Raw genomic sequence first — 26,610 nt, 5'->3', positions numbered from 1 at the left:
TTTTCTAATCCTTTTTTTAATTTCTATTTCCCGTTGGCTTGGAGAATTGCGAAAAAGCTAATCTTTTTTAATTGATTAGAACGAAAGGCAGTTAACTTCAATTGATACAAATTTGACAATGTTTGACACATTCCGTTAACCTCTTGGAAATTCTAAAAAAAGTATATTAGAAAATATTTTTATTGAATAAATATTTTTATTTAAAGAAGAAGAAATTTAGAAAATAGAATTAGGGAGAAATTATTATGTTTCGAAACAATTTATCGAAATTATCAAAATGTGTGTTACGACGGGTGAAAAAAAAGATTCTCAATAACAAGGAAATTTCAAATACGCCAAAACCATATAAAACAGATTCGGATAAGTTGGAGAGTGAAAAGGATCATCACAAAAAAAATTGTCGTTACAATGAATTCAATGAATTACTACCGAGTCATAAAAGTAATGTATCTATTGGAATTATTGGAAGTGGATGGACTGCCGCGTACGCGACATTATTGCTCAAGCAGAATCTTCTCGTAAATCGTATTCATTTTGTCGACACAAGAAATACACTGGAGGGTGCTATAACCGATGCATCATTTATGGACACCTCGCCGAAAATTAAATATTACAAAAAGAAGTTTATGCGAAATGCTCTCAAAGACGTGAGTTATTGTTATCTACTCATTGCAGTATTTTAATATCATTACTATTTTTACTATGTTTACTATTTATTTAATTATATTAATTAACGATTGAAAAATTGATTTTTATTTCTAATAATTGTTTCTCCTCCTTTATAGATGGACATAATTGCTCTTTTGGACGAAAATGACTTTAAAATGGGAGACTCGTCAATTTACGCTCAATTCAGATCGTCCGTTAATTACGTTCGTAAAACAGCGGAGAAAATGGTTAATTCATGTCCGACGGCAATGGCAATAATTTTCGCACGACCAGTGACAGCAACATTGCCCTTGGTTTCGGAAATCTATAAATCAGCTGGATGGTATGATCCAAATCGAATAATTGGATCTGTCGCTCTTGAGGCAATGCGCGTGGAAACTTTTACATCAAGACTTCTCGATTTGAATCCTGCTTATCTCACAGTACCGCTTGCTGGTGGGGCTGATGTTTTCTCCACTGTTCCTTTATTATCAGTCTCAAGACCCGTCAACGAATTTAAAAAGGTACAAACTCTCATTTTTAATTCATATTCATAAAATTAACAAAATGAAAAAAGAATCAATGAATTTTAAAAGGTTTAAACTCTCACTTTTAATTCATGAATAATAATATAAATAAAATGAGGTTTCGCACTCGTTAATAAATTAAAAATAATGGGAAATGTAGCTTTAAAACTGGAAAAAAATTAGTAAAAATGTAGCAATCGAAAAATCTTAAGTAATCATGAATCTATTTAATTTAATATCTACTATGTTAATAACGTTTTTAAAAAAAATTTAATTATTTCAAAAAAATTTTAATAAAATACTACGTAAACATTTTTTTGTTATTTTCATAAATAATAAAATTCTTTTTAGGAATTCAATTATTTTCATAAATAATAAAATTTATCGCAGAATTTCAATTATACTTAATCGAATTCCTCGAAAAATATAATTATGTAGTCTTAAAATTTTTATTAAAATTAGTCGAAAGAATTCCATTATTTAAAATTTTGTTTATAAAATTCTACGCAAAATTTAATTATTTTCAGAAATAATAAAAATTTCACAGAAATTCAATTACTTACAAATTGTTTATAAATTTCTTTACAATATTTCAATTATTTTCATAAATAATAAAATTTGTTACAGGGATTCAATTATTTTTAGAAATAAAATTCTTTTTAGAAATTCTGTTATTTTCATAAATAATAAAACTCATCTTAGAATTTCAATTATTTTTAATCAAATTACTCGAAAAATGTAGTTATTCTTTAAAAATTTTAATTAAATTCGTTGACAGAATTTAATTATTTAAGAATATTTAATTTGTCGATAAAATTCTTTAAATGAGAATTCAATTTTAGGAAACATAAAATTATTCAATAAATTATTTATTTATTTTATTTATTTATTTTAACTAACAATTCTGTAGAATTTTTTTTTTTTGAAAAAGTTTAATTAACTTTTTTTTTTAAATTATTTGAACTTTCTATTTTTTAATATATATATTTAATTGAAGAATTTCCGAATAATCGAAATTTCGTAAAATTGAATTGAAAATTCTCAAAGAACTTTTTAAAAATAATTGATACAAAGAAAAATTTTAGTTAGAAATTCTAGAAAATAATAATTTTTGAAAAAGTTACAGTACAAATATTGAATTAAAGAAGAATTTCTTTAATAATAAATGTAATAGAACATTTTTTTTGAGTATCTAATCATTTTTAAAGTGAACCAAATTTTCTTTAGGGTCAGGGAATAAGTTAAAATTTTGTCTGAAAATCAGGGAAAATCAAAATAAAATTTTTGTGACAACTCTATTATAGTTATAACGCTTCTAATATTAAATTATTATCTAAAATTTGAAGAAAAATTCATTTTTAAATCAATTTATTAGAAAATTCGCCGATAATTGTATTATTTAAATACAATAATATTTAAAAATAATTGTTTAAAGTTAGAAAATAGAATTCTTTGAAATATAAAATTTGAGAAACTTTTCTTTTTTCAATTTTTAAAAATTATTTTCGGGAATTCAACTATTTTCAAAAAGTTTTAACTATGATTTATTAAAAGTCTCATTTTTTCAAAATTTTTAAATAAAATATTTCAAATTTAATTAATTTTTGTTTAATAACTATTTCAATATTTATTGTTATTTATTTGTCCACAAGGAATTAAATTTTCAAAAACTTTCAAAAACCTTTTGAAAATTAAAATAAAATTAGAACAACTATTCTTCCAATTTGTGAAATATTTTCTAAAACTTGAACTGAAATTCTTATCAAAAAGTTGTACGAGGATTCAATTATTTAAATACAAAAATAGGTGGTAAAATAATTATTTCTAAAAATTGCAACTATAACTCTACTTTTGGATTTTTTTTTACTTCGAGAAAGAAAATTCATAGAATATTTAAGATTTTCAATAATTTAATATTTTTTAAATATTTTTAATAAAATTTCCTCACATTACTTATTTTCCTGAATTATGAAAATCCTGTTATTGTCAAAATTCTAGGGGAATTAATTTAATAAAAACACTTATAACTCTATTTACAAATAAATTGTCAAACTTTTAACATGACAATTTGAGCTGTAAAACAATTTGTCTCGAAACTCAATGAAATTTGAAACATAAACGAGTGTCTCATAAATAAAAATTATTTTCCAGGCCCATGAAGATCTGCTGCTGAGTAAATTTCAAAATGCCGAGAAAGAATTATCACGAACGGAATTTGTTGGTCCTGTGCTATCATCAGCGACTGCGATTGCAAAATTTCTAACGACTGTCACGGCGGGATTGAATGGTCACAATAAAGCAATTGCCTCGGCTTACATTCGATCGAATGCATTGCCATTTTGTCGTTTTTTCACATCGGAATTGCAATTTGGACCGAATGGTGTTGAGAAGAATTTTGGCCTACCAAAAGTTTCGCAAAGAGAAATTTTACTTGTCGAGAAATCGGTGAATCTTATCAATGAATATGTGGATGTCGCAATCAGTGAAGCACACAAGCAAAGGGAGGCAAAAATTGCAAATTGATCATTTTTGCAATAAAATTCATTTGTTTTTAACGAGAAAAAAAATTTTCCTAATATTTCCCAACAAAATACGAATTAAATATTCTGTATATATAAATATGCATTTTAATAATCGCGTTTTTAATATAAATATAATATCAAAATACTTTATATATCTATAAATATTTTTCTACATTTTAAATAGTAAGTTAATTTAGTAATTATTTTTCTAAATAAAATTTGATTTGTTTTTAAATTAAAGGTGTTTTATGAAATTATAAAAAGGGATGGAAATTATAATTATAATTACATTCTTATTGAAAATATGTTAAAAACATTTCTATGGTCGAATTTTCCAATGGCAATTATTTGACAATTATTTGCCAATCAAGTTAATTAAATGATGAATTAAATATTCTTTTTCTTGTATTTATTATTTAAAATTTTACCGCGCTGTTCCCCCGATAAGTCAGTCAACGGCAAGCTCGAGAATCTCATGCGCTTGTCTTACAATAAATACACAAGCTTTTTGAAGATTCTCTTCAGTTTCAATTTATGAATAGTGTTTCTATTTCCAAATAATTTACTTTACACTTTAATAAATATTTTATCATTCAAATTAATTATTTTAATGGATTTTAATAAATTTTTGAGATTTGAATTCTCACTGAAGAACTGGAAATTGCAAGTAAAACAAATTCTTTATTAATAAATATCTAGATAATTAATTCATGTTAATCAACATATTTTATTGATAAAAGTTTTATTAACAAATATTTTATTAATAAATATTTTATGAAGAAATGTTTTATTAATAAATATTTTATTAACAAACGTTTTATTAATAAAATATAATTTTTGTCTCAGTACAAGTACAAATTTGTTCAGTTTGATAATTATTCTGTTTCGCATTATTTTACACTTAATTATGCTAATTAACTTTTTCTTATAGACATAAATTAGGTAATAATAATATTTAAAAATAATTACCATTTTTATATTACTTTTATATTACTTCTGCATGTGGTGCATTTTATTAAGCAAAATAATATTTCATTGTTATTCATGAGATATTCTTTTAGATTGATCTTTGTTATTATTTACATTAGTTTTGACTTCCAGTTAATTTTTCTGTGACTTTGGAATTTTGTTGTTCTTGACATTCAAAACAAAAATTCAGAAATCTTAAAGTTACAAAAAAAAAAAAAAAAATTGACTGAAGGACGAAACTAAATTTAGGGAAAATAATAAAATTATTATTTAAATTATAATTACAATTTTTTAAATAATAGTTTATTTTTGGCAAATAATTAACTTAAGTTAAGGATATATTTGTAATTAATATATTTTATTTTTATTATTATTATTATTATTATTAATCTTTTACAATATTTATTAATGAAAATGGCATTTTTGTAGGAAAAATGACCCCGACGATAGGAAACGCAACTGTCGGAGAGACGACAAAGTCGGTAGCAAATCCATTAGATAAGACTTACGTTAAAGAAAAGAGTGAGGCTAAATCTGGAATATATGACGGCATAGAACTTCAAAAACCTTCAAAATTGGGACCTTTTGAGTTTGACAATCAATTGCTATGGAATTATATTATCTTCTTTGCTGTCTGGCACAGCATAGCAATTTATGGAGCCCTCACGTTTCCTTATCTCACTCACAAATTAACAGCGCTTTGGAGTAAGTTTTCAATGGCAAAGTTATATTATATTTTTCTAAAAAAAGCGAACTTTTTCTTTAAAGATTCACATTTTTTATTTAATTACTTTAGTGGCAATTTTTTTCATTTATTTTATTTACGTATTATTTATTTATATTATTTGCAAATTTTTTATTCATTTATTCTATTTGAAAACTTTTATTTACCTAATCAATATAATTTTATTTATTTGTAAATTTCTTATTTATTTTCATTACAATTTATATATTAAAATTATAGACGGAAAATAAATTTTACCTGAAACAGTGATAAGTTTCTCTAGAATAGCGAAACTATTAATTAAAGCAACTAAAAACTTCGTTAATATAGTGAAATTTGGTGCTGTTTTAGATAAAAATTGTTCTTCGTGTAAATGAAAATATAAATTTATAAAAAATTGTAAATTAAGATAGAAATACCTATTATGTAGTATTATATTACAAATTTATTTATTATATTTGAAAGAAGGAAATTTTTCAAAAATTAATTAATTAATATTCTTTTTTTTAAGTGTTGGGGGTTTACACTTACACGAAAATTGGAGAAACGGCAGGTGCTCATCGTTTATATTCACACAAAGCCTATAAAGCAAAGACACCATTGAGAGCGTTGTTGCTCTTTTTCTACTATTCCAATGGCACAGTAAGTCAGAAACTATTAATTTTTTCCTTAAATTTTATTTGAAAATTCTCATATAATTAAATTTTATCAAGTCTTTTTTTTAAATTCTCAATTTTTACGTTGAAAAATTTTCTTCATTGTTATGATTTATTTTTTATAACTTTGGTCATTGTTCATAAAAAAATTGTTTTTTTTGCAAACAAATTTATGTTTGTGTAAGTATTTTATGTCTATTTTGCTAAAAAATTATTTTGAGTTTAGTAATTATCATTGTTATTGAATTTTATGAAGAAGAATTTTATTAAAATTGTATTGAAAATAATTGAATTCTTGGGAAGAATTTTACCTACTATTTATAAAAAAAATTTAAATGTTTCCAAGAATTTATTAAAATTTTAAAAAATAATTTGAATTGTTATGAAGAACTTTATAGAAATATTTGAAAATAATGAAATTTTTTTGAGAAATTCAATTAAAGTTGTTTCGAAAATAATTGAATTTCTTTAAAGAATTTTATTAAAATTAAATATATTCAAAATAAATAATTGAATTCATCACAAGAATTTTTTTTTTTTGAAAATAATTCAATTTTTTCAATTTTTTTGACGAATATATTTAAAAATTGCATTGAAAGTAATTTAATTTTTATATAGAATTTTTTAAAAATATTTTGAGAATAATTGAATTATTCTTAGAGAATTTTAAATTTTTGTTGAAATTGAATTTTATGGAAATTTTTGAAAATAATTAAATTCTTTCGTGTAATTTTATTTAAATTGGATTAAAAATAATTTAATAAAAATAGTTGAATTGTATTGAAGAATTTATTCAAATTTTAGGAAATAATTGAATTTTATGGAAATATTTAAAAATATTTGAATTCATCCGAGAAATTCAATTAAAATTGTTTTGAAAATAATTGAATTCCTACAAAGAATTTAATATTTATAAACTTAATTGAATTCTTGAGAAGAATTTTACAATTTATAAAAATAATTGAATTTTTTCGAAATGTGTTAAACATTTTTTTTTAAATATTTGAATTCATCCGAGGAATTCAATTAAAATTGTTTTGAAAATAATTAAATTTTTTAGAAGTATTTATTAAAATTTTAGAAAATAATTGAATTCTTTCGTGAAATTTTATTAAAATTTTTAAAAATATGAACAGTAATAATTAATTTTATACTTAATATGTGAATTTTTTAAATTTTGATTATGAAATTATTTAAAAAATTTATATTTGAAAATAAAAAATTTTATAATTTGCTTAACAATAGTAAATTGAATATCACGTTCCGCGCACATAACATTTGCTATAGTTATTAAATAATGAATGTGATCGAGTGAAAATAAAAAAAATATCTTAACTAAAATTCTTTACAGTTTACAATCAGAAATTGGGTAAAACTTCATCGGCTTCATCATAAATATGCTGAGACTGATGGCGATCCAACAAATCCAACTCGTGGATTCTTTTTTGCTCATATTGGTTGGTTAATGATGAAGAAACATCCGGAAATGATTAGGCGTAAGCGACAAGTCGATATTAGTGATATCAAAGCAGATCCACTTGTGCAATTTGGAGACAAGTAAGTTTCACTATTATTTGTATATATTACTAATGAATTACGAAATTATTAATTTACTTTTTTCAAAAATTAGTGAATTCAGTAGCTTTGTTTATTTAATTTAATGTTATTAAATTAAATTTATTTAATTAGTTAATTGATACAAATAATAATTATTTTGTAAGTAGTTATTTATTTTAATTTCTGAATAATTATTAATTAAAATTTTCTCTTTTTCTTTTGTTTTCCAAATAGATATTTCACAATTTGGAAATATTTGCTGTGCTTCATTTTACCCACTATTGTTCCAGTGTACGCTTGGAATGAGAATTGGTACTATGCAATTCTTTCGCAATGCTTTATTCGTTACATTTTTCAACTGCACGTGACATTCAGTGCCAACAGCTTTGCTCACTTATGGGGTCATCAAAGGCCCTACAACAAGTAAGAAACATGAATTTGTATTCCATAATTCAAGAAGTCGTTTTACGTTAAAGTTTTATTTTTTTACGTAAATCGTTAAAAGGATAAATTTAAAAAAAACTATATTAATATTGGCCCTTAAGAATTATTCCAAAATCAGGGTTACCTCAAAAATTTCATTTTATTTTTCCCTGACATTTTTAAATAAATATTTAATCATTATTATTTTTCCATCTATGTAGAACAAAAGATTTTTAAAACTCAAATTCAAATCTTTTTGAAATTCAACAACTTATAAAAATATTAATATATAATAAGAAGATATAACAAGAAGATATCAATCACTCCGAGTCTTCGACTCGGAGTGATTGATATCTTCTTGTTTTATGTAGGTATAATAATTAATAAAGATGACCGAGTCATAAAATTATTATTTTACATTATAAGAATACTGTTTCTGTAACTTTTTCAAAATTATTTTCATCATTTCAATTCAATTTGTATTACTTTCTAGAATTTTCAACTAAAATTCTTCTTTCAATTATTTTCAATAACTTTTGAAAAGGGTCTTTAAGAATTTTCAAATCCATTTGTTTACAATTCAACTTTACGAAATTTCGATAATTCGGTAATTCTTCAATTAAATATGTACATTAAAAAAAAAAATTCAATTCAACTTTTTCAAAAAAAATTAATTCTACAGAATTGTTAGTTAAAAATATGAAAAATTGAAAGTTTCAAAGATCTTAATTTGAAACCATTTCAAAATTCAATTATTTTTAAAAATTCACGCAATAATGCTTTTAATACTCAATTATTAGGTACCTAAAATTTTAATTGAAATTCATTTTCAAATCAATTTTTATTAGAAAATTCTACAAAGAAATTTGTTATCTAGAAAATTCTAAATACAAAAAAAATAATTTATTGAATAATTGAATGTTTCGCCGAATTCAATACTCACAAAGAATTTTATCAACAAATTTTCAAATAATTGAATTCATTGGAAAATTTTACTAAAATTTTTAATAATAAATACATTTTTCGAGGAATTCGATTAAAATTATATTCAAAGTAATTGAAATTCTGCGATTACTTTTATTAGTTATGTAAATAATACAATTACTAAAAAGATTTTTATTATTTATGAAATCAATTAAATGTTTGCGAAGAATTTTAATACAATTTTTTGAATTCTTTTTGATAACTTTATTAAAATAGTAAATATTAAAAATCATTGAATTCAGGAAAACTTTTGAAAATAATTCAAATTTTTAGGAGAATTTAAAAAAAATTTTGAACATAATTGAATTTCTACGAAAAATTGTATTATTTTTGCAAATAATTGAATTTCGAAAAAGAATTTTATTCTTTATGAAAATAATTGAATGATTGCGAAGAAAATTATTTTAAAAAATTGTAAATTATTGAATTTCTATGAAATTTTGATTATTCATAAACATAATTAACTATTTGCGTAGAAATTATAATCAAAGTTTTTAATGAATTGAATTCTTTTGGAAAATTTTATTAAAATACTAGATATATTGAAACTCATTGAATTGGGGAAAATTTGATTACTTTAGAAAATAATAATTGAATTTCTGCAAAATTCAATTTTTTTTAGTGTTTTTAACTAAAATTATTCTATAAATCCATTATTTTTAATAATTAATTAAATGTATATTAAAGGATTTAACTAATTTCAGAAGAATTTGAATTATTAGAATTTTTCAAAAATTTAAGTTCTTTAAAATTTGTAATTAATTCAAAATTGCCAACGTAACTCTTTTAAAATTCAATTAATTTTGAAATATTGAAGTAAAATCATTCATTAAATAATTTATAAGTAATTATTTTTTGATAGTTTTTTGAGAATTAAGATATTTAAAAAGAAATTATTATGCGAAATAGAAAAAATTGAAGGTTTTATATTAGAATTCGTGGTAATTTCATAGTTTATGAGACAAACAAAAAAGACACAAAAATTCAGAATTTTCTTGTAAATTCTAAAAATTATTGCTGAGTATTTTACTATTTTTTAATAAGTCTGAGCTTTGAATATTTATTTTCTTTTTTCGTTTTCAATTAAAAAATCTAATTTGACTAAATAAAATTTTAATCAACAGGAACATCTTTCCAACGGAACACAAAGCTGTCTCCATTGTAACCTTGGGCGAGGGTTGGCATAATTATCATCATACATTCCCTTGGGATTATAAGGTAAGTCGCAGAATTTAAATTATTTTTCAATTCTTGAATTTATTTTTTAGCTCAATTTAATTCAACATTTCACTTTTAGGCGGCAGAACTTGGAGATTATTCAATGAATATAACGACGGGCTTTATCGATTTATGTGCTAAACTCGGTTTGGCATACGATTTACGGCAACCGTCCAAGCAATTAATCGAATCTGTTTGCAAGAATAAAGGAGACGGCACTCATCCTCTGTGGAAAGAGGTTCATGAACCTATTGCTACTCACTAAACCTATTTTCATCCAAAAAAGAAATTTTCATTTTTCTCTCAATAATTTATTATTTGTTTTACGAAAATTCAATTTGAGTCTCAACAATTTTTACACCCCCTTAGAATTTTATTTATAATTTAATAATTAATTTTAATTTTTGTATAATTTTATTTCTTAATTTTGCTTTGTTTCCCTATCAATCAATTTACTTTCTTATTATTTAAATGCTAATTTTCCAAGTGATTATATTAAATTCGATTGAAGTATTTAGTAAAACAAATCTATATTCTATTCGCAATGAGAATTTATGAAATCTTTTTTGGTCCACCAAAGATTGATATAGGAAAAAAGACTGAAAATGTATAAAACATTATAGGAATGAAAACCAAAAATTGATACAATTTTTTTCAAGTGATAGAAAATTAAAGAATTTTTTTTTTCATTAAAAGTAGTCAATTTTGTGAATTGCTAATTAAAAAAAATATCTGTGAAAAAATTGTAGAAAGTGATAATCTTTTCTTTTAATATTTAAAAATAATAGAGGAAGTGTATCTACACACTTTCAATATAAGTATTTTATCGTATAACGAAAAACTCCATATTTCCCAATGTTTGTAATATTTGAAATTTTTATTTTTAATTTTTAAATAGAGATTGCCCAAGAATTCCTCATATTGTATTTTGTACTTGGATTCTTAATATAAAAATAAAAATGCAATCTCAATGGATTTTAAAAGAATTTTTCTCTCATTGTTGTTAATTTTATTATTTAATTAATAATTTTTAAATTATTATTAATTTTTTGGTTAATTGATTTATTAACAATTTAAAACTTAAAAATAATTCAAAACCTTCTTGCTTTAACTTTCAATTTTTATTTTCTATATCGAAAAAAATCAATTCTGTCTTAATATTAATTTTAATAAATACTAGTTTTATACTTTAAAATAAAATTTAAAAACATGAAAGATAAAACAAAATGATTTAATTTATAATAAACATAATAATAAAAAAAATAATATAAATTGTTACAATGAAAATAATTCAAAAGTTTTTTTCCAAATAATCAAATATGCAAAAAGACATAAATAAAATTTTAGTTTAAAAGAAAATGGTTAAAAAACACCTACATATTGATAAATCAAAAGTTATTTTTAAATTTCTCTTTATTTTTCATTGATAAAGTCATCATTATTGCATAAAAAGTGATTACGAGATTAATAAAGAATATCAAAAACAGTAAAAAACAAAAGGACATTCAACATTTTAATTTTATCTTAAAAAAACTCATTTACTCTTCATTCTTTTATTTTAAAAATAGTTTTTGTAATTTTATTGTTTAAATTAAATATTAAAAAATTGTTTTCAACTCTCTGGTTTTCAATGTTTATATTGCGCATAATTTATGCGCATTGATGCGCAAAACGCTCATGCGCAGTTTTGGTGTTGACTTGATTTTTTGTTCGTTTTGCCGTTTTCATATCGTTTGAAATCTGGCTCCAGAAAAGTGGAGAAAAAAAATATATACGTAAATGGATTTTGTGTGATAAATTTTTTTAAAATTGTGTATTATTACATATGAAATTTGTATTTGTCTTGAGTTTATAAATTATTTTACATTCAAAAGTGATATTTAAAAGGAATGAAAAGGAAATTATAGACGCTTTATACATTTTGGTGAACTTGATTGAACTTAACCGCAAAATTTTATTTGCGCGAATATATATTTTGCTTGGAGGTCTTTATTTTCTATAAATATCTTGAATTTTGTGGCATTTAAATTTGGAAGCTCATTGAATGCATTTCTCATTGAGAGGTGAAAATGACAATTAACATAAAGTTTAAGTTGTAATTTTTAGGAGAAATAGTCCATTATTCGTGCTTGTAAACAATATGCTTCTATGAAAAAAGGAATATTCTTTGAAATAATAAATCTTTGACTTGAAATTATAAAAATGGGTAATATCGTATCCAGATTTCGTGTAAGTATATTTTACTCTTAATATTTGAAAATTGTTATATTATCATTTTCCGGTGAATCATGTTTTTAAGGTTAGGATTCTAATTTTTTCCATCGCGTACAAATCATCTTTTTTTGAGGAAAAATTTAATATTTGTTATTAATATTATTTGTTATTATAAATATTTATTTATCTGCAAATTTTACTTTCTTTGTACTATCATTAGAAATTATTACTTTTAAAATATATGGATTTAATAGTTTTTGACATTTCTGTTTCTCGGCTCAAATCAGAAAATATTGAATGATTTTTCGAAATTGGACGATTAATTTATGTACAAGTATTAAAATGTAAATTAGACATTGTCATTCAATGACAAAGCAATAGGCAATGAACTCTTGAATTGTTATATTTAGGAATTCTTTATATTATATAAAATGAGAACATTTGTATGTAGATATAATTTATAAAAATACATAGTTGACATTTTTTCTAATATAGAAACTATCGGTAAATTTCTCCTCTAAAATTATTTTGCCTTAAGAGTTTTTTTTACTTAAATAAAATATATTTAAAATAGTTTTTTAATGATTCAAATTGATGATTCACTATTCTTCCTTTTGTGTGCCGATGCACTAGACAATTATGAAGTCAAGCCTATATTTAGAAGAAATGGTGTCGGAAATAAATTAACATTCAAGTCTTTTGCATTATAAAAAAAATTATTCTACTCACGTAATTTCTAATTTTATTCATTAAAAATTCATCCCTTAATTTTCATGTCATTTTTCGAATTTTCCGCTATCTTCTATGGATTTTAGACACTTTTTTTTATCCAAGAAACGTATTTTTAATTTTCGAATTGTTAATTTTATTATTTTATTGAATTTAAATAATTGAATTAAATTATTTATTTTTCAGAAAAAGAAAACAACCATAGAGATTCTTGAAAATCTTGACAAGGTACAGTGGAAGTAAATTACAAATTTCTTTTGTCTTCATTTAATAGTAATTAATTGAATTTTTTCTTGAAATTATTCTTTTCCAGAATATCAAAGAAATCGAAAAATATGGACTTTTTACTGAACAAAGGCACAAAAAAATAGTTGGAACTTTAGTTGCTTATAGTGTTATTCTGTACATAATAGCAGCATTAACATGTTACTTCTATTTTTTTCCTACATCGCCATACGATCAATTAATTTACGTCACGCCGCTGCTCATCTTTCCTATATTGTAAGATTTTCTATTTTTCTCTATACTGCTATAGATATTAAAATAAAATCAATAGAGTATATAGGAATAGTAGGTAAACTAATATAATAATTTAATATAAAGAAAAAGAGTAAATAATGAATTATTTTTAGATAAAACAGGGTTGCCACAGAATTGGTCAGGGAAATCAGAGAAAAGTCAGGGATTTTTATTAAAAGTACTGGAAAAAATTATATTTTTAGAATTTATAAGAAAATTCTGAATTTTTTAAATCTTTTTTGTCTGACTTATAAACTATGAAATTACCACGAATTCTAATATAAAACCTTCAATTTTTTCTATTTCTGATAATAATTTATTTTAAATAACTTAATTGTTGAAGAACTATCATAAAATTTTATGATTTATGAACTTATAAATTATTTAATGAATAGTTTTACTTAAATATTTCCAAATTAATTGAATTTTTAAAGAGTTGTGTTTACAATTTTCATAAATAGATGAACATCAAAAGGTTTTAATAAAAAATTTTAAAGAACTTAGATTTTTGAGAAATTGTGATAATTCAAATTCTTCTGAAATAAGTTAAATTCTTTAATATACATTTAATTAATTATTAAAAATGTCAATTATCTTTATAGATAATACAATTCTTCAACGAAATTCAATTATTTTCAAAAATTTTCTCCAATTTAATGATTTTCAATATTTACTATTTTAATAAAATTGTCCAAAAGAATTCAATTATTTAAAAAACAATTTAATAAATTTCTACGCAAACATTTAATTACTTTCTTAAATAATAAAAGTTTCACAGAAATTTAATTATTCACAAATTTTTTATAAATATCTATCTTTGCAATAATTCAATTATTTTCATAAATAATACAATTTTTTACAGGGATTCAATTATTTTCATAAATAATAAAATTCTATTTTGGAATTCAATTATTTTCATAAATTATATTTAATATAATTTTAATCAAATTTCTCGAAAAATATAATTATTCTTAAAAATTTTATTAAAATTCGTCAAAAAAATCCAATTATTTAAAAATCTGTTAATAAAATTCTTTATGAAAATTCAATTTTAGAAAACATTTAGTTATTCAATAAATTATTTATTTTTGTAGTTAAATAATTTAAATTTCGTAGAATTTTTTAATAAAAATTGATTTAAAAATGAATTTCAGTTATAATTTTAGATAATAATTAAATATTAAAAGCATTATAACGTGAATTTTTAGAACTAATTAAATTTTGAAAATGTTTCAAATTAAATCTTTGAAAATCGGAATTTTTCATACTTTCAACTAATAATTCTGTAGAATTAATTTTTTTGAAAAAGTTTAATTGAATTTTTTCTTGCAATTATTTAAAGTTTTTAATTTCTAATATGTACCTATTTAATTGAAGAATTTCCGAATAATCGAAGTTTCGTAAAATTGAATTGTTAACAAATAGATTTAAAAATTCTCAAAGAACTTTTTTAAAAATTATTAAAAATAATTGATTTAAGGAAGAATGTTTGTTAAAAATTCTAGAAAATAATAATTGAATTGAAATGATGAAAATAAATTTGAAGAAGTTATTGATGTTTTCGAATAATTTTCCAATAAAAGAAATTTGTAAATAAATGTAATAGAACTTTTTTTTTTGAGTATCTAATAATTTTTAGAGTGAATCAGAATATTCTTTAAGCTCAGGGAAAAAGTCAAAATTTTGTCTGAAAATCAAGGAAAAGTCAGAAAAAAAAAAATTTTTTGGCACCATGTAAAATTAATTATTAACTAACTAAAACTAATTATTTTTCTCGTTCTAGGATAATATTTGTCAAGAAATTGGTATCTTGGTATTATAAACGTAAGCTTCGAAGAAATGAGGAGAAATTATCATCAATGCAGAAAGATAAGAAGAAAATTTTGGATGAAGTAACGGAGACTGAAACCTACAGGAAAGCCAAAGAAATTTTATTAAAGTTCGCACCTGATCAATTGCGAATGTCTCCCGTAAGTTTAGCAAAACAATTCGACATTTATTGCAATTTTTTTCTACTTCTATAATTTTTTTTAATCCTTAAAAAAGTATCCTAATAAAAAGTACTTTATTTTACAGCTCTCGCCTCAGGTTAGTGAAAAAAACAATAAAGTGAAATTACACCAGGTAATGTAGATTAAAAAAAAAAATTAAATTCAATGAAAATTTGAACTATTTGCCGAAATTTAAAAAGGTAGACATTTTGTAAATTCCAGAAAAAGAAAATTTTACAAATTTTAAATAATAAAAAATAGAAAATAAATGTAAATAACTAATTATTTACAGTTAGTAAAAATTGTTTTAATGCTGATTTGTAATTATTATTTATTGCAGCCGAATTATTCCATAACTTCGTCAAGTGCAGAAACGCCTCGTCGAACAAATACTCCGCTAACATCTGGACCAGTTCTTCCATCCGGTGTTTCTGAATTGAGACGAAGGGCACTTACATCAAACGCTGCTCAAACCGGTAGATTATCAAATATTGGACCATATACTACAGCCATTGGTTCACCTCTCGCATCTCCCCTTGCGTCGTCGAGTTATCAGCCAATTAGGGCAAACAATGCACCAACAACCGGTCCCAGTAATTACTTTTCTTTTAATAAAACATTCGCAAATTTTTTAAATATATTTAAAGGAAAATTTATTAATTTATCGAATTTATTAATTCTAATAATTTTGACAGTTAAAGAAAATCTAATTATAGATTTAAATAATAATTATATGCAAATATTATTATTTAAAATTCTACGTATTTTTTTGAGTAGTATTTTTTAAGCTCCAATTAATTTTGAGCGATGCGTAGACAAAAGTCTGATTTTATAAATTTGAATATATTTAAAAAATAGAATTGAAATATTCCAAAAAATATTTATTAATATGTAAATTTTCTTTTCGTTTTTAAATTTTAGCTGGAACTCCACTTCCTCGGCCAATACTTCCACAGCAGAGAAGCTATTTAGATAAACTTGTCGAGTATCTAGTTGGAGATGGTCCATCGAATCGATACGCATTGATTTGTCGTCAATGTGAATCGCATAATGGAATGGCTTTGAAGGAAGAATTCGAATATTTCGGTAATTGCGAAACTAAATGTCAAAACTAAATTATGATCCATTAATACTAAAAAATTGAAAAAATTGATATTTATATATTGTTTAATTTTTTTCATAGGATTTAAATGCTGCTACTGTAATTTTTGGAATCCAGCACGAAAACAAAAACCATCGGCTCCTAAATTGGACTGGGACTATAATCCCTTGAGTTCATCCTCAATAACATCGCTTACAATGGCAAATCTAGGTACAAATTTACAAGCTCCAAAAAGCTCAGACAATGACGGGTCGAGCAGTCCTTCGGAAACTGGTAAGTTTCAGTACTAAAACCTACTAGAATTTTCTACTAAAACCTACTATTTACTACTATTTTTTATGATTTGCTACAATTTAGATGTTTTTTTTTATTTATGCCACTAAAAACTACTTTTTTGAGAACTTGCACTAGATTAAACGCGCTGATAGTTGAAATAAAAAAATTAATATTTGTTCTCTTCAAAATAATAGTAAATTCAAGAATTATCTATTCTTCTTGTTTCATTAATAGCTTTATAAAATTTTTGTTACTGAATTTAACTTTATTAATCCAAATGCATGTAATTTAATCTAATCTAATCAAATTTTAGTAGATTCAAAATTCTCTCGATGACAATTTTTAATTATTAAAGCTTTAACTGTTGATAAAAAAACTACAATTGATTAAAATTCCAATACATTAATTAATTCACAAGTTAATATTTTTTATTTAACATTTTTTAGCATCTTTTTTGAAAAATAATTCCTTCTTTTATTCTATTAGAATAAAAAAAATCTACTGATCTCACAGAACAGAGAAATAAGAGAACAAATTTTACCCAAAGTATAGTAGAAAAATATCAAATTATTGACGACCTTAAATTCTCTTTGAATTTTCTTTCTCACCATCAAAATTTTGAAAACACCTTAAAGAGTTACAGTTGCAATTTTTAAAAATAATTAATTATTTTAATAATTATTTACTTTTGTACTTAAACAATTGAATTCTTGTAGCTGAATTCAGATAAAAATTGATTTAAAAAAGAATTTAAATTACAATTTTAGAATATAATTGTCTATTAGAAACTTTATTGTAGAAATTTTCAGAAACAATTAAATTTCAAAAGGTTTTCAAATTTAAATCTTTGAGAATTTTAATTGCTGTAAAAAATAATATAATTAATATTTAAATATTTATTTTGAAAAATTCTAAAAAATATTTGAATTTTGGAAGAATTACAGTTGTAATTCTTTTTAAAGTAATTAAATTTTAGAATGTTTTACACTTAAATTAATAAAAATAAATTTTTTTTTTGAAAAATAAATAACAATAAGTCTTTAAATATTATTTTAACAGAAAATTATTCAAGTTTTGAATAATTTAATTTAGAAATTCTGAAAAAATGAGGTAGTTGAAAAATTGTAATTAAAATTTGTTGAAAATAGTTCAATTCGTAAAAAATTTTTCGAGATTTAAAAACGTACACGGGTCATTTTAATGCCACGAGAAGCAGGCATTGCGCCTGCTTCTCTGACTAATTTTTTAAATTGATTAACGAGTACGAAGCCGGTACTAGTAGAAATTTACAAATCAACAATAAATATAAAATAAACGAGTGTATTTTCTTTCTTACAGATTCGGACATTGAAGTAGTCGAAAAACCTGTCGAAACGCCAGAAAGTGAAACATTCGAAGAAGAAGAAGAAGAAGAAGAAGCGGGAGAAAAGGATACAGGTAAATTAATTTTTTTCTAAACTTAGTCGCATAAAATTAATTTAAAATTAAATATAATTATTTCTATTATTAAAAATAATAAAAATAAAAAAATATATTGAAAATATATTGAATTAAACTTTAATTACAAAAAAATAGGCGAAAGTCCAATTGGAAATGAAGAGGAAAGAATCGAGCAAGTTAGAGAGGAATCACAGAGTGAAGTAATGGAGGTCGATCAATCTCCACTAAAGTAACTAAATTATAATTATCCATATAATTTAATTGTCTCGATTTTTGAGAGAAAATCCACAAAATGTACCATTTTCATTCAAAAGGTCAATTCTTGAATGTGATGAATATTGATCTTCTATATTTTATAGGCACACTTGAATGTGTTTTTGTAAGCAAGAAAATAACATGCAAAATATTTCTCGAATATTTATCTCAAATGAATTTTTCATCGAAAAAAAGAAGTTAATAAAATTGACGAAATATTAAAGGCCACGGCACTATTAATATGACTAGAAAATTCTCTTGTTTACTATAAATGCTCAAAGAAATTTATCGCATAATGAAAAAGTTTATAGTTAAAAAAAAGGAAAAATTCGTAAATTCAAAAAAAAAAGAAAGAAAATTATTTCACACATGAAAAAAATAATTTGCATATATATAAAAAAAATGTTTTGCATAAAAAATATTATAGGTACACATAAAAGTGTTGTGCACTGGCAAAATCTTTTTTGCACATAAAAGATTATTTACACAAAAAAAATGTTAGAGAATGATTTAAGTTTAAAAAATGTACACTGAAAAATGTTTTACATAAAAAAAAGAAAGAAAGAAAAAAAAATTGTTGAGCAAAATCAAATTTGTATTTTTAGAAAGCAAAATGCATTTTTCAAAATGTTTTCAAAAATCATTTTTGTATTTTACACTTTTGGAAACTATAGAAAAAAAAATCATTCAAACATAAAACTTGTACATAATATTAATAATAATCAGGGAATTAAGAATGAAAAATAAAAAAAAAGTCAAATTTACATGAATAAGGACAATAGAAAATTAAATCTAATTTAAAACTTTGTTAAATTGAGTTATCTCGTGTGTGTTTTTGTATTTAGTTTTATTTATAAATTTATTTGTTTATTTATAAATAAAAAAAACTACGTTAAAAAAAAATGTTACTATGGGTTTCGATAAAAATATATTTTTGGGATATTCAACTATGTTTATAATATATTAGAATAAATATTGTGATATAATTTTTCTTACGTTAAACAAGAAATAGGATTACAAAGAATCGTCGAGTGCATATTATTATATAATTCAAGTAGATTCAATAATTTTATTTATTTGACATTCTCTCATTTATGTGTATGATTGTTAATAAACGTTTAATGTCGCGATTTTTAATGTAAAACTTGTATCACAATTTCGTACACAATTTAGCACAAGTAATTAAAATAATAATAGTTCTCATTTTTTTTTACGCTATGTTGAATATTCAAAACTGATAATTGTAAACTATTTAAGAATTTTGCGCTAGTATTAATCTAGGCAATATTATTTGCCATAAAATATTGAAAAAAAAATTATTAAATTAATTTATCAATAAAAAAGAAAAGAAAAAAATAGACTGAAAAATTGATCCTTGGATTAATTTGTCATACAATCGACGAATCTCCAATCGCTAAATAGTTTTTCTGTGTAATCAATTTCATTTATTTAATTAAAAAAAAAAACTTCGTAATTTTTCTCAACGAAGGAAATATTTTTAAATAATAATAAATAGTCTATTAATCAAAAATTGGGGAATTTATTTACATACCTTTTTGTTAACTGGTGAATTTATATTTTACTTTTTTATTTAAAAATATTTATTTAAATAAATTTGAATAAAAATGAAATTCATATTTCGCGCCATTTATCGCACTTTGAACCTTTGAAGGTCGTTCCACATTTTCATTTGTACGCATAATATTGGACTACATTTCCAGGCATAAATTCTGATTGGCTGAGGCAAAAGTCAAAGAAATAGGCAACCAATGAAAAAATCGAGTGTTCCTAAAGTCACGGTTCTTTTTAATCTCTCATGAAAACTAACCTCAGTGTCACTGTAAACTGTGAAGAGATTAAAGTCTCTGTAAAGTGATCGTTGAACGACAAATTATTTTACAAGGTAAATCCTTTATTTTAATCAACATCCTGAGTAAATGTAAGATAAATTCCAAATTGCTTGATAATTTATTAATCAATATTGCTATTTTTAACAAAAGTGCGCGATTTTTTTCCCCACCAACCACAATGTTAGTCTTGAAATGATATATGAATTATCTTGTTTCTCAAGCATTTAGCATCATAATTCGTTATTCGTCAACTATTTAACATTCATTTATAATGAATATTATCTATGGGGATATTTTTTGTCAAGAGATTAATGTGAGAAAGGGAAAATTTGCAATCATTGGGGAAACCGGTGTAAATCACGTTATACTTTTCGTTGCTTTGTTAGGCGCCATAATAAAAACCGCCTTTAATTGTTGATTTCGTATGCATCTGGTGGATTTAATGTTGTACTTTGTGTGATTTCGGTTGAAATTTATAATTAGTCAGCGAATAATTATAAATTCGACAAGTTTCCTTAAAAAGAGAATCGAACTCGTATATGATTATAGTTGGTTTAAGAGTGGGGTGGGGATGAATGGTTATATATGGAACACGTGCCGCTCTATGGGGTTCTTGGTTTACTTCAGTTTTCTAGAAAAAAATATTTCTTATGTTATAAAAGATGGGAGTAAAATAAAATTTAAATTCTCTAAGTTAATACTGTTCTATATTTAGCTTTCTTGATTACCTTCGGTTTTTTTCGTTAATTACTTTCTAATCACTCAGTTGTTTCTTTAATGCAAGTGGATATATTACCCTGAAGAGTATTTTAATTGTTTTTAATGGTTTTTGATGGATTTTAATAATTTTTAAAGATTTTTGAATTTTTAAAAATTTTCAGGAAATACTGTCTTGTTTGTTCATGTAATCTCTCTTATCAGTTGTTTGAGTGTATTTTGTTATATTTGTGAAATTTCAAATTTTTTTCCGTTGGGAGTAACATGCCTTGGACTCGCGAGTAATTTGCGAGAAGGCGATGATTTTAATTCTTGTGGTATTTTAATTATTGCAATTATATTGAATTTTTGCAGACTTAAAAAAAAATGCCAGAATTAACTGAATTGGACAAGGCTGCGACGTCTGAGCCTACCAAAGTGGAGGCTGCAGCAGCTGGATCAGGAAGTGATTCAGATTCAGATGACACTATTCCTGAATTGGAAGACGCCGCGACAGAAGATGCTGTCGGCTTTCCAAGACCCACTGTCACTGGACTTCCCATTGACATTGTGTCGAAGGCGAAACAAAGCCGAGGCGAGAAAAAGGCCCGAAAACTCATGAGTAAATTGGGATTGAAACCAGTAAGAAAATTGCATTTAATTGAGATTAATTTTAATAATAATCTTAATGGTTTATTAATGAAATTAAAATAATTACTTCATAATAAAATATACAATTATTTATTAATTAATATAATTATTCAATAACAGGGTTGCTACAAAAATTTAATTTTGTTTTTTCCTGATTTCCAGAAAAAATTTTGCCATTTTCCCTGACCCTAAAGAATATTCTGATTCACTCCAAAAATTATTAGATACTCCAAAAAATGTTCTATTACATTTATTTACAAATTTCTTCAAAAGTGAAATTATTCGAAAACATCAATAACTTCTTTTTTAAATAAATATTTAATCATTTTTAAATAGAAATTAAGATTCTCAACAATTTTAAATTCAAACCTTTTTGAAATTCAAAAACTTATAAGAATATTATTACAAAACATGATAAAATTGATCGATTTTTTCATGTTTTATAATAATTAAAGTTGATCGAGTGATAAAATCATTATTTTATATTATAAGAATATTGTTACTGTAACTTATTCAAAATTATTTTATAATTCTTCTTTAAATCAATTATTTTTAATAATTTTTGCAAAACTTCTTTGAAAATTTTCATATTAATTTGTTTACAATTGAATTTCATGCAATTTTGATTATCCGGAAATTGTTCAATTAAATATATACCTAGTAAAAAATAGAAACTTCAAATAAATTCAAATACACTTTAGGGGCCGTTCAAAAAATACGTAACGCTATTTTTCGGAAATTTGGACCCCCCCTCCCCCCATGTAACGCAATGTTGTATACATTAGCGCCATTTTTTCTACTGACCGTAACAAATAGCTCGACCCCCCCTCCCCCCAAAAAGCGTTACGTATTTTTTGAACGGTCCCTTTTTAAAAAAAAAATTAATTCTACAGAATTGTTAGCTAAAACTAAAAAGTATAACTAAAAAAGTATGAAAAATTCAAATTTTCAAAGATTTTAATATGAAACTTTATCAAAATTCAATTATTTCTAAAAATTTACGCAATGATGATTTATTGAATAATTGAATGTTCCTTAAAATTGAATTCTCATAAAGAATTCTATCAACAAATTTTTAAATAATTGAATTCTTTCGACGAATTTTAATAAAATTTTTTAAGAATAATTACATTTTTTTAAAAATTTGAATAAAATTGCATTGGAAATAATTGAAATTCTGCTATGAGTTTCATTATTTTTGAAAATAATTGAGATCCTAAAAAGAATTTTATTATTTATTATAATAATCGAATCCCTATAAAAACTTTTATTTTTTATGAAAATAATCTAGAGCTGTGCAAAATTCGAACCGAACCGAGTTTAGTTCGGTTTTGGGGCGCTGAAATGTCAAATATTCGACATCCGAACTGGGCTAGTTCGAATGTCGAAAAACCGACATTCGAACTAAGCTAACTCGAATGTCGAATTTTCGACATTCGAACTAGGCGAAAAAATTCGAACAGTTCGGTTCGAATTATTTTGCACAGCTCTAAAATAATCGAATTATTGCGAAGAAAAGTTATAATAAATTTGTAAATAATTAAATTGAATTCCTATGAAATTTTTATTATTTATGAAATTAATTAAACATAATTTGAATTTTTGCGAAGAAATTTCTTACTTTTGAAAATAATTGAATTCCTGTGAAATTTTTATTATTTGAAAAAATATCTAAAGGTTTGCGTAGGATTTTATTAAAATTTTTTTAAATAATTAAATTCTTGTCGAACATTTTATTAAAATAATAGATGTTGAAAATCATTTATGTAATTGGAAAATTAAAAAAAAATAATTGAAATTTTGCCATAAATTTTATTAAAATTTTTGAAAATATTTGAATTTCTGAGAAGAATTTTATTATTTAGAAAATTATTTATTTGTCGAGAATGTTTAAAAAATTTTTAACATAATTTAATTTCTGCGAAGAATTTTATGACTTTTGAGAATAATTGAATTTCTGCAATCATTTGTAATTTTTCCAAAATTAAAATTTTTTTTTAGTGTTTTTACCTAAAATTCTTGTATAAATTCATTATTTTTAATAATTGAAATTTTATAAAAGTTTTAATTAAAACCCTTTGAAGTTCATCTATTTGTGAAAATTGTAAACGCAACTGTTTTAAAATTCATTTAATTTTGAAATATTTAAATGAAATTATACATTAAATAATTTTATGATAAGTTCTTCAAGAATAAAGTTATTTAAAATTCTAAAAATTTAATTTTTTCAACTACTTTTAATAAAAATCCTGAATTTCTTAACTTCTTTGACCTGTAACAACCCTGAATAATATAATTATTTAATAACATAATTATGTAATAATAATACAATTAAATTGTATTGTGATATTAATAATAGAAATATTTCTCTGAATTTTTAATGTTTTGGAAGTAAAATATTTTGGAGTTTAGCAGTCATGAAAAAAAATTTAAATGATGATAAATGTGAAGGTTTCGCTTTTCAATTTCACAGTCGTAATCGAAACGTGTAGAGAACCTTGGCAGACTGATAGTTTTCCATTTTGAAATAAAGCACTTTCGAGCGCATTTAAAAATAGAGAGTAAAATGAATTTTTCATTTTCAGGTGCAAGGCGTTAACAGAGTGACAATTCGCAAGTCCAAAAATATTCTCTTCGTTATCAACAAACCAGACGTCCTTAAAAACCCAGCTTCGGACACTTATATCGTTTTCGGCGAAGCCAAAGTAATTGAATTCTCTATACAAAATATTTTATTCTATCTTTGATTTTCAGTTTTACTTTATTATTTACTATTTTTTTTTATTTGCTTTGTTTTCATTCACACGAAGTATAAATTTCTTTTACGTGTGAATAAAAAGCAAAAAAAAAGATGTATTTATTTAATTACGGGTTTGAAAATCGAAATAACTAATTTGAAATTGATATTCTTTTAGATTGAAGATCTTAGCCAGCAAGCCCAGGTGGCGGCAGCTGAGAAGTTCAAGGAACCGCCAGTTATCACAGCAACTGAAGCAGGTGGCAGTACGACGGTAATTAATACGAAATTATTCAAATATAAAGCATTTGAAGTAAAAGGAAATTCTTTTTTACATAATTATTTGTTCGTTCGATAGGTTGTGGCACCAATTCAAGAAGAGTCAGAGGAAGAGGTTGATGAAGCGGGCGTCGAAGAAAAGGATATTGACCTAGTAATGAGTCAAGCGAATGTCTCGCGAGGGAAAGCGATCAGAGCTCTCAAGAATAACCAAAATGATATTGTCAACGCCATAATGGTATTTTAATTTTCTCATCTACTCAAAGATTTTAATTTGCAAACTTTTTGACTAAAATATTTTTTAAATATTTAAATGGTATATTATATTATAAATATAATGTAAAATATATATTTTATTATTTATTATACATAGTTCGTGTCTTTCGGCTTTGAACAAGAATATATAATACACGGAAAGAAAGCTTTATCTGGAACAACGATAAGTTTCTCTGTAATATAGCGAAAGTCTCAAAAAAGCTGAAAATTTTGCTATTATAGTAAAATTTATATCTGTTTCAGGTAAAGCTTTTTTCCGCGTGTAATATAATAAAAATATGAATAAATTTAAGTAAATAAAAAATGATTCAGCAAAGAAATATAATAAACATTCACTTAAATATTTAATTAAAAAATGCCAATATGATGATCATTGTGAAGGTTTCGCTATTTTATTTCACAGTCATTAATTGAGAACTGTTGAAAACCTTGGCAGACTGACTATACTATCAATTTAATTTAAATTTACTTCTTGTTGCTCTAGAATCAATAAAATAATTACCTATTTTTTTCTGTTAACAGGAGCTGACGATGTGATGAAACAATTTTGAAGCATAATAGGCTACGGTACATTATAATTCACAATGAGGCCATTCTTTTATTTGTGTATCAACTAATCACTTTCTCTCTCTCTCTCTCTCTTTCTTTCTTTCTCGCGCTCTTTCCCTTTCCCCCTTGTTTCAATCCCCTTATCCATTATTAACTTCCTTGACGAAGTAAATTCAACATTCAACAATTTTTGGTCTCGAATGAAGAAGAAAAATTCATGTATATACACAAATTCAGTAAAAAAAAATAAACTTTTAATTTGTCTTCAAATCGTGCAAAAAATGAGGCATTTTTTTTGTAGCAAGTAAAATAATGAAACTTGTAAAAAAAATGACTGTTCTTTGATTTTTAATATTTGGAAAATATTTCGAATTCATGAATTTAGGAAATATTGTATAACCTACAGTGGATAATGTGAGATTTTACGTTTTCGAAATTTATGACTAGTTCGGAGTTTGTAATACAGATGACAGCAAGGTTCTGTTTTCAAGCAGTCAAAATTAATTTATGCAATAAAAATTATTAATTTCTGAAAAACGACGAATATTTCGTTCATCAAAACCTTCTTTGTAAAAAAAAATTGTTACAAAAGTTAAAAATTTATAATTTTAATTTTAATTTTTTCAAATTTGTAAAGTAAGTTTAAGTTTAAATTTGTTTAGATAAAAAATTACAAACTTAAAAAACGAATTTAATTCAAGTAAACGATTACTTGTCTATTAAAAAATAAATATTTTTTATTCAAGTCAATTAAATTAGTATTAGTTGTTTCAAATACTGAGTTTATTGGTTCAAAATTGTAATTGATTTAAATAAAA

At 23.4% G+C, this 26,610-nt stretch overlaps 4 protein-coding genes across 6 annotated transcripts; all 4 read left to right on the top strand.

Annotated features, from left to right (window-relative positions):
* Positions 1-111: 111 nt before the first annotated feature.
* LOC122503773 (probable malate dehydrogenase, mitochondrial) lies at positions 112-3,818 on the top strand. Its single transcript, XM_043614452.1, has 3 exons — positions 112-647; positions 786-1,172; positions 3,327-3,818. Exons 1-3 carry the CDS (start codon positions 246-248, stop codon positions 3,696-3,698), a joined length of 1,161 nt encoding a protein of 386 aa, XP_043470387.1. The 5' UTR covers positions 112-245; the 3' UTR covers positions 3,699-3,818.
* A 384-nt stretch (positions 3,819-4,202) lies between these two features.
* Positions 4,203-11,203, top strand: LOC122503770 (acyl-CoA Delta(11) desaturase-like). 2 transcript variants are annotated; one of them, XM_043614449.1, is made up of 7 exons: positions 4,203-4,360; positions 5,096-5,371; positions 5,902-6,032; positions 7,398-7,603; positions 7,838-8,026; positions 10,135-10,228; positions 10,308-11,203. In XM_043614449.1, the coding sequence occupies exons 2-7, from the start codon at positions 5,101-5,103 to the stop codon at positions 10,491-10,493; spliced, it is 1,077 nt and encodes a 358-aa protein (XP_043470384.1). In that variant the 5' UTR covers positions 4,203-4,360; positions 5,096-5,100; the 3' UTR covers positions 10,494-11,203. The 2 variants fall into 2 exon arrangements, with proteins under 2 accessions (XP_043470384.1, XP_043470383.1); XM_043614448.1 differs by having other exon boundaries at positions 4,203-4,364.
* Positions 11,204-11,945: 742 nt separating this feature from the next.
* On the top strand, positions 11,946-19,107 carry LOC122503782 (endoplasmic reticulum junction formation protein lunapark-B). 2 transcript variants are annotated; one of them, XM_043614465.1, is made up of 10 exons: positions 11,946-12,457; positions 13,358-13,399; positions 13,485-13,672; positions 15,474-15,660; positions 15,767-15,814; positions 16,022-16,274; positions 16,603-16,767; positions 16,865-17,056; positions 18,398-18,496; positions 18,635-19,107. In XM_043614465.1, exons 1-10 carry the CDS (start codon positions 12,431-12,433, stop codon positions 18,730-18,732), a joined length of 1,299 nt encoding a protein of 432 aa, XP_043470400.1. In that variant the 5' UTR covers positions 11,946-12,430; the 3' UTR covers positions 18,733-19,107. The 2 variants fall into 2 exon arrangements, with proteins under 2 accessions (XP_043470400.1, XP_043470401.1); XM_043614466.1 differs by having other exon boundaries at positions 11,948-12,457; positions 15,767-15,778.
* A 1,401-nt stretch (positions 19,108-20,508) lies between these two features.
* LOC122503781 (nascent polypeptide-associated complex subunit alpha) lies at positions 20,509-26,329 on the top strand. The gene is made up of 6 exons (XM_043614464.1): positions 20,509-20,657; positions 21,676-21,942; positions 24,537-24,656; positions 24,867-24,962; positions 25,047-25,205; positions 25,766-26,329. The coding sequence occupies exons 2-6, from the start codon at positions 21,688-21,690 to the stop codon at positions 25,778-25,780; spliced, it is 645 nt and encodes a 214-aa protein (XP_043470399.1). The 5' UTR covers positions 20,509-20,657; positions 21,676-21,687; the 3' UTR covers positions 25,781-26,329.
* Positions 26,330-26,610: the final 281 nt, after the last annotated feature.

This window comes from Leptopilina heterotoma, unplaced genomic scaffold (assembly GCF_015476425.1).
Source record: "Leptopilina heterotoma isolate Lh14 unplaced genomic scaffold, ASM1547642v1 Lhet_27, whole genome shotgun sequence".
In the NCBI taxonomy this organism is placed as follows: Eukaryota; Metazoa; Arthropoda; class Insecta; order Hymenoptera; family Figitidae; genus Leptopilina; species Leptopilina heterotoma.
The sequence above is the reverse complement of the archived record's forward strand: the minus strand, read 5'-3'. Positions and strand labels throughout refer to the sequence as shown.

Bases quoted from the DNA above. Each gene is read 5' to 3' on its own strand.
- LOC122503773 (XM_043614452.1), top strand. From the start codon at position 246: ATGTTTCGAAACAATTTATCGAAATTATCAAAATGTGTGTTACGACGG. The intron at 648-785 runs GTGAGTTATTGT...CCTCCTTTATAG, and splicing joins TGCGAAATGCTCTCAAAGAC to ATGGACATAATTGCTCTTTT. The intron at 1,173-3,326 runs GTACAAACTCTC...ATTATTTTCCAG, and splicing joins CCGTCAACGAATTTAAAAAG to GCCCATGAAGATCTGCTGCT.
- LOC122503782 (XM_043614465.1), top strand. From the start codon at position 12,431: ATGGGTAATATCGTATCCAGATTTCGT. The intron at 13,400-13,484 runs GTACAGTGGAAG...ATTCTTTTCCAG, and splicing joins TTCTTGAAAATCTTGACAAG to AATATCAAAGAAATCGAAAA. The intron at 16,275-16,602 runs GTAATTACTTTT...TTTAAATTTTAG, and splicing joins TGCACCAACAACCGGTCCCA to CTGGAACTCCACTTCCTCGG.
- LOC122503770 (XM_043614449.1), top strand. From the start codon at position 5,101: ATGACCCCGACGATAGGAAACGCAACTGTCGGAGAGACGACAAAGTCG. The intron at 5,372-5,901 runs GTAAGTTTTCAA...CTTTTTTTTAAG, and splicing joins CAAATTAACAGCGCTTTGGA to TGTTGGGGGTTTACACTTAC. The intron at 7,604-7,837 runs GTAAGTTTCACT...TTTTCCAAATAG, and splicing joins CTTGTGCAATTTGGAGACAA to ATATTTCACAATTTGGAAAT.
- LOC122503781 (XM_043614464.1), top strand. From the start codon at position 21,688: ATGCCAGAATTAACTGAATTGGACAAGGCTGCGACGTCTGAGCCTACC. The intron at 24,657-24,866 runs GTAATTGAATTC...ATATTCTTTTAG, and splicing joins TCGTTTTCGGCGAAGCCAAA to ATTGAAGATCTTAGCCAGCA. The intron at 24,963-25,046 runs GTAATTAATACG...TTCGTTCGATAG, and splicing joins AAGCAGGTGGCAGTACGACG to GTTGTGGCACCAATTCAAGA.